Genomic DNA, 7,500 nt, shown 5'->3' on the forward strand with positions numbered 1-7,500 from the left:
TGATAGATAGATAGATAGATAGACAGACAGACAGACAGATAGATAGACAGACAGATAGATAGATAGATAGATAGATAGATAGATAGATAGATAGATAGATAGATAGACAGACAGATAGATAGATAGATAGATAGATAAGAAAGTGTGATAGATAGATAGATAGATAGATAGATAGATAGATAGATAGACAGACAGATAGATAGATAGATAGATAGATAGACAGACAGACAGACAGACAGACAGATAGATAGATAGATAGATAGATAGATAGATAGATAGATAAGAAAGTGTGATAGATAGATAGATAGATAGATAGACAGACAGATAGACAGACAGATAGATAAATAGATAGATAGACAGACAGATAGATAGATAGATAGACAGACAGACAGACAGATAGATAGATAGATAGATAGATAGACAGACAGATAGATAGATAGATAGATAGACAGACAGACAGACAGACAGACAGATAGATAGAAAAGAAAGTGTGATAGATAGATAGATAGATAGATAGATAGATAGACAGACAGACGACAGACAGACAGACAGATGACAGACAGATAGACAGGTGACAGACAGACAGACAGATAGATGATAAAGTAAAATGGTAAAATTATGCTGTATTGATTTGGGGTTCAAAATGAACAGGACATTTTCTTGACAGGTTTTGTGAGAATCACCCAAATATTTCTCTACACTAGCGGAGTGGTGGTGGTGTAGTGGACTAAACCACTGAACTAGTAAGCAAAAGGTTGTTGGTTCAATTCCCACAGCTGCCACCACCACTGTGTCCTTGACTTAACTCCAGGTTGCTCCAGGGGGATTGTCCCTTTAATAAGGGCACTGCAAGATGCTTTGGATAAAAGTGTCTGCCAAATGCATAAATGTAAATTTCACCTCCAATTAGAGGTAGCCAATACTTCACAGAGAGCATCATTGAGAGCATGCACCTGTGCCCAGTGAAGTTAATGATAGTTATATATATACTATTATTATTCTATAAATATTATTGTGCACTTACGGAGTCAGGTTTCACCTGCTCTGCTCCAGTGACAAAGTGAAACAAAGTGATGGTGGCGACTGAATTCAGGATGAAAGACATGAACATGTTTTTATGAAGAGTGATCCGCTGGCAACTCAAACACCTGCGCAGACAAAACCAAACAATCATACCATTTATGCATTTTTGCATCCACTATAAAACCTTTTCAAATGTACATTTGTGTCTTTGTTTTGCAAATATATTGAACTGCTACTGTCTCTCCGAGAGTTGTTTACTCTTCTGTAATGAGAAAAGACTGCAACTATCACAGATCACACAGCAAAACGACAGATAGGAGCACGAGTGTTTATGTGCTTGATGTTGTGACATACTTGAAGTAGCAGAAGATAAATATGGAAATCAGAAGTGATATGATGGAGAGGACGTGTCCCACCACAGCCAGATAGTAGCCACCATAAGTAAGCTTGAGGAGAAACCAAACACACACGGATATAATGACAAACGAGGGTTTCAAAGTAAAAGACGATGATTATTCACAGTTTGATCATGGAGAAGAATGAAGATTTTGAAGTACTGCTCTCACCTTGAGGTTCAGTGTGGTGTAGGCAGAACACTGGGTGTAGTCTGACCACAGTCTGCTACTTTCTGGGTGACGGAACCAATGACCGTCAGGGTTACACACTTTGGTCACTGTTTCTGATTGAACAAAATGCAAAAGATTGAGGTGTCATTTCTGCATGTGTTGTTGATTCTTCAACTTGGGGCACTTTCTGTCAGGGTCCTGTCACCTTGTCAGTTATGTTTATTGTGGTGACAGGATCCTGACACTCTTCGTGTTCCGTGTTTTCGTGCGAGCGCCCGGTTTTGGCTGTTAATTCCTTGTCGTGCGCTCTTCTGTCCTGTCTGCATTTACATGTTCGGAGCATGGTGTCTGGATCCTGACTCTTCAGTCTGGTTTGGTTTTGTTTCTGAGTCAGGATCCAGACACCCATGTTCCATGTCTCGTCATCCTGTTTGGCGTGAGCACATGGCTTCTGTCAGGTTTGTTTGCCACGTGCTCTCCTGTCTCTCATCTAGACCTCGCCTCTTTGTTACCTTGTTATTAGTGAAGATCTCTTTATGTCATGCTTGTGTAACGGGAGCCAGCTGATAGATAGCTGTGCAATGTGTGTAAACCTCACTCTCCTGACCTCAAGAGGTGCACTAGCAACTGACGCTAGAGGCTGTAGCCTCCTTGTTAGCGCACCCACTTCCCATGCCGGAGATGCCAGTTCAAGTCCTGTATAGAGCAGGTAGAACAGGAGCATCACAATGGTGCTGTGACCCGGATGGGAGAGAGGTTTAGGGGGGTGAGTGTAACGGGAGCCAGCTGATAGATAGCTGTGCAATGTGTGTAAACCTCACTCTCCTGACCTCAAGAGGTGCACTAGCAACTGACGCTAGAGGCTGTAGCCTCCTTGTTAGCGCACCCACTTCCCATGCCGGACATGCCAGTTCAAGTCCCGTATAGAGCAGGTAGAACAGGAGCATCACAATGGTGCTGTGACCCGGATGGGAGTGAGGTTTAGGGGGGTGAGTGTAACGGGAGCCAGCTGATAGATAGCTGTGTAATGTGTATAAACCTCACTCTCCTGACCTCAAGAGGTGCACTAGCGACTGACACTAGAGGCTGTAGCCTTTAGCCTCCTTGTTAGCGCACCCACCTCTCATGCCGGAGATGCCGGTTCGAGTCCTGTATGGAGCAGGTAGAACAGGAGCGTCACAATGGTGCCGTGACCCGGATGTGAGTGAGGTTTAGGGGGGTGAGTGTAACGGGAGCCAGCTGATAGATAGCTGTGTAATGTGTATAAACCTCACTCTCCTGACCTCAAGAGGTGCACTAGCGACTGACACTAGAGGCTGTAGCCTTTAGCCTCCTTGTTAGCGCACCCACCTCTCATGCCGGAGATGCCGGTTCGAGTCCTGTATGGAGCAGGTAGAACAGGAGCGTCACAATGGTGCCGTGACCCGGATGTGAGTGAGGTTTAGGGGGGTGAGTGTAATGGGAGCCGTGCAATGTGTATAAACCTCACTCTCCTGACCTCAAGAGGTGCACTAGCGACTGACGCTAGAGGACTGACACTGTAGCCTTTAGCCTCCTTGTTAGTGCACCCGCCTCCCATGCCGGAGATGCCAGTTTGAGACCTGTATGGAGCGGGTAGAACAGGAGTGTCACACCTGCATTTGGGTCCTCCTTCCTGCAAACACTGACACTTTCATGTCGCAGGGGTTGATTTATTTGTATTAAAATGAACCGATTTAAACTTTTTTTATTTTTTGTTCTATGAAGGTCTCATTAAAACTGCATTCGTAACTTTTCGCCTGGTCTTCATCATTTATTTTTGATACTTTACAAATGTCTTTTATGTCTAGATTTGACCATTTTATCCCTCAGATCCAGACGTTCAATATGAAACTATGAAAATCCATTATAAAAATTACTGCATGTTTGAAACTAAGAAAAAAAGAGTGAAATAAACATAATTTTTTGCAATATTTATCATATGAAAATATTTCCAAAATGACAACCGTCCCACAGTTGTGGTATCATTTCTAGCACACCAAACAATTTCACGTGAACAAGTCAGTGTACTTGTTAACCAAGTGGACAAAAGTGTCAATGTAAAACATGCTTGAGATGAAACTGAGATGATTAAACACAATACAGAATTTGAGATGTGCTGGAAATGAATTTTCATGACTTGAATGACATAAATCTCCTGTGATGCATGAACACACACTGATGGACGTTGATATAGACACATTAAATCAACTAGTGAGAGTGTGAAACATGTTTAAACTAGACTTTAACTTTCGAGAAGTCCACAGTGCTGAAAGTGTCTGAAGTTGAAGAAACACCCATATATATATACATATATGTGTCTGGCATTGATTGTTATGACCTTCCAAAACATTTGTGGTACATTTAAAGTCTCACCAGATGGATCAAAGTTCTGGAAGTAGGAGGGGCAGAGCTGTACAGCGGTTCCGGGGGCAGAGTCTCCCCAACAGAGCCATCCGTCCCACGTGCGATTACAGTACGGGCCTGCAGGGGGAGACATTGAGCATTAGTCTGATGTTAGTATGACTCCACCAAAAGAAACTATTACAGAATTCTTTTTTAATTTAACTACATATTCAGAACAAAAAATGGGTTCAATTGTTCCAAAACATTCTAGAGATGTAGACAAAGAGTCACCAATTCAGATTCACTTCAGACAAGAGCGAGAGAGAGTGCGTCTGTGTTCGCTTCTCTGTGTACAACATGAGGAAACCTGAAGCAAACTTAGTGACGCTTCTGGTCTTTCAAAAGACGGAATAGTCTTCCTTTACACTCTTATTCTCTCATTTTTACCAGTCTTGAGTGCCATCGACATGCCAGTGAGAGCAACAGACCATTAAAAGATCATTATCATATTAGTGTTACACAGTAATGATGATTTGTGCTCATTAAAACATTAACAACATCCACAAAGTCTCTTTGTAAACTACAGCATTGAACATGTTTTTAATGCATTATCATTTCCACCGGACATAAACTTTAGTGCAGGGAGGAGCTAATTACATTAGAAACTAGATTTTTACGTTTTCTGGGAAAATGAGAGTGATGCTCGATTAAAAGCCATTAAACTGGGACTGATAGAGAGAGAGAGAGAGAGAGAGAGAGAGAGAGAGAGAGAGAGAGACGGTCTCAGCGGCTCTCTGACCTGTTTCAGCATGTGGAGGGTCGTACATGATTTTGAGATAACACTCAAACTGGGCGGAAAGGATCTGCTGACGTGTCACTCTCACATTAGTGGGGGATGCTGGGATATCTGTCTCATCCTCTGCTGGCATCCTCGCCGTGATTACCACATCGCCACAGTAACACACCTGCAACAGGTGAGGTGTGAGCAGAACATACAGGTGCATCTCAATAAATTAGAATGTCGTGGAAAAGTTCATTTATTTCAGTAATTCAACTCAAATTGTGAAACTCGTGTATTAAATAAATTCAATGCACACAGACTGAAGTAGTTTAAGTCTTTGGTTCTTTTAATTGTGATGATTTTGGCTCACATTTAACAAAAACCCACCAATTCACTATCTCAAAAAATTAGAATATGGTGACATGCCAATCAGCTAATCAACTCAAAACACCTGCAAAGGTTTCCTGAGCCTTCAAAATGGTCTCTCAGTTTGGTTCACTAGGCTACACAATCATGGGGAAGACTGCTGATCTGACAGTTGTCCAGAAGACAATCATTGACACCCTTCACAAGGAGGGTAAGCCACAAACATTCATTGCCAAAGAAGCTGGCTGTTCACAGAGTGCTGTATCCAAGCATGTTAACAGAAAGTTGAGTGGAAGGAAAAAGTGTGGAAGAAAAAGATGCACAACCAACCGAGAGAACCGCAGCCTTATGAGGATTGTCAAGCAAAATCGATTCAAGAATTTGGGTGAACTTCACAAGGAATGGACTGAGGCTGGGGTCAAGGCATCAAGAGCCACCACACACAGACATGTCAAGGAATTTGGCTACAGTTGTCGTATTCCTCTTGTTAAGCCACTCCTGAACCACAGACAACGTCAGAGGCGTCTTACCTGGGCTAAGGAGAAGAAGAACTGGACTGTTGCCCAGTGGTCCAAAGTCCTCTTTTCAGATGAGAGCAAGTTTTGTATTTCATTTGGAAACCAAGGTCCTAGAGTCTGGAGGAAGGGTGGAGAAGCTCATAGCCCAAGTTGCTTGAAGTCCAGTGTTAAGTTTCCACAGTCTGTGATGATTTGGGGTGCAATGTCATCTGCTGGTGTTGGTCCATTGTGTTTTTTGAAAACCAAAGTCACTGCACACGTTTACCAAGAAATTTTGGAGCACTTCATGCTTCCTTCTGCTGACCAGCTTTTTAAAGATGCTGATTTCATTTTCCAGCAGGATTTGGCACCTGCCCACACTGCCAAAAGCACCAAAAGTTGGTTAAATGACCATGGTGTTGGTGTGCTTGACTGGCCAGCAAACTCACCAGACCTGAACCCCATAGAGAATCTATGGGGTATTGTCAAGAGGAAAATGAGAAACAAGAGACCAAAAAAATGCAGATGAGCTGAAGGCCACTGTCAAAGAAACCTGGGCTTCCATACCACCTCAGCAGTGCCACAAACTGATCACCTCCATGCCACGCTGAATTGAGGCAGTAATTAAAGCAAAAGGAGCCCCTACCAAGTTTTGAGTACATATACAGTAAATTAACATACTTTCCAGAAGGCCAACAATTCACTAAAAATGTTTTTTTTATTGGTCTTATGATGTATTCTAATTTTTTGAGATAGTGAATTGGTGGGTTTTTGTTAAATGTGAGCCAAAATCATCACAATTAAAAGAACCAAAGACTTAAACTACTTCAGTCTGTGTGCATTGAATTTATTTAATACACGAGTTTCACAATTTGAGTTGAATTACTGAAATAAATGAACTTTTCCACGACATTCTAATTTATTGAGATGCATCTGTATATTAAAAGGTTTGTTTAATATACATATTATATGCAATACTAATTTAATTTGATTACATAAAATGTATATAATAAATTATGTATTATATAACGATTTTGTGATAAATGTTTAAAGGAATAGTTCACCCAAAAATTTAAATCATCTCGTCATTTATTCACCCTCATGTCATCCCCAGATGTGTATGACTTTCTTTCTTCTGCAGAACACAAATGAAGATTTTTCAGTTTCAGGAGAACTTTGAAGCTCCAAAAAGCACATAAAGGCAGCATAAAAGTAATCCATAAGACTCCAGTGGTTTAATCCATGTCTTCAGAAGCGATATGATAGGTGTGGGTGAGAAACAGTTCAATATTTAAGTCCTTTTTTTACTATAAATCTCCACTTTCGCTTTCACATTCTTCATCTTTTGTTTTTGGCGATTCCCATTCTTCATGCATATCGCCCCCTACTGGGCAGGGAGGAGAATTTATGGTAAAAAAGGACTTAAATGTTGATCTGTTTCTCACCCACACCTATCATATCACTTCTGAAGACATGGATTAAACCACTGGAGTCATATGGATTACTTTTATGCTGCATTTATGTGCTTTTTTGAGCTTCAAAATTCTGGTCACCATTCACTTGCATTATATGAACCTACAGAGCTGAAATATTCTTCTACAAATCTTCATTTGTGTTCTGCAGAAGAAAGAAAGTCATACACATCTGGGATATCATGAGCGTGAGTAAATGATGAGAGAATTTTCATTGTTGGGTGACCTGTCCCTTTAATACAAAACATAATAAAAAATAGCATAATATACAAATAAATAAAATGTTTTATATTAAATTAAATTAAAATACAGGAAATTATTGTTTGTGTATTTTTTATTAAATGTATAATTTGTATTATGTAACAAATTTACTACTTAGAAAAGTTTTTACTTGATTATATTTGCATTTTGTTTTATTATTAATATTCTTT

General features: G+C 40.5%; 1 protein-coding gene across 1 annotated transcript in view; it reads right to left on the minus strand.

Moving 5' to 3' along the window:
* calcrl2 (calcitonin receptor-like 2) overlaps nucleotides 1–7,500 on the minus strand; it is a 24,945-nt gene that overhangs the window by 8,699 nt on the left and 8,746 nt on the right. The window contains exons 3-7 of the mRNA XM_051659250.1: nucleotides 4,753–4,918; nucleotides 3,984–4,091; nucleotides 1,590–1,702; nucleotides 1,378–1,469; nucleotides 1,025–1,148 (exon numbers count right to left, since the gene is read on the minus strand). Coding sequence (XP_051515210.1) covers nucleotides 1,025–1,148; nucleotides 1,378–1,469; nucleotides 1,590–1,702; nucleotides 3,984–4,091; nucleotides 4,753–4,918 — 603 coding nt within the window. The remainder of the gene's footprint in view (nucleotides 1–1,024; nucleotides 1,149–1,377; nucleotides 1,470–1,589; nucleotides 1,703–3,983; nucleotides 4,092–4,752; nucleotides 4,919–7,500) is intronic.

Source organism: Myxocyprinus asiaticus, chromosome 28 (assembly GCF_019703515.2).
Source record: "Myxocyprinus asiaticus isolate MX2 ecotype Aquarium Trade chromosome 28, UBuf_Myxa_2, whole genome shotgun sequence".
Taxonomy (NCBI): Eukaryota; Metazoa; Chordata; class Actinopteri; order Cypriniformes; family Catostomidae; genus Myxocyprinus; species Myxocyprinus asiaticus.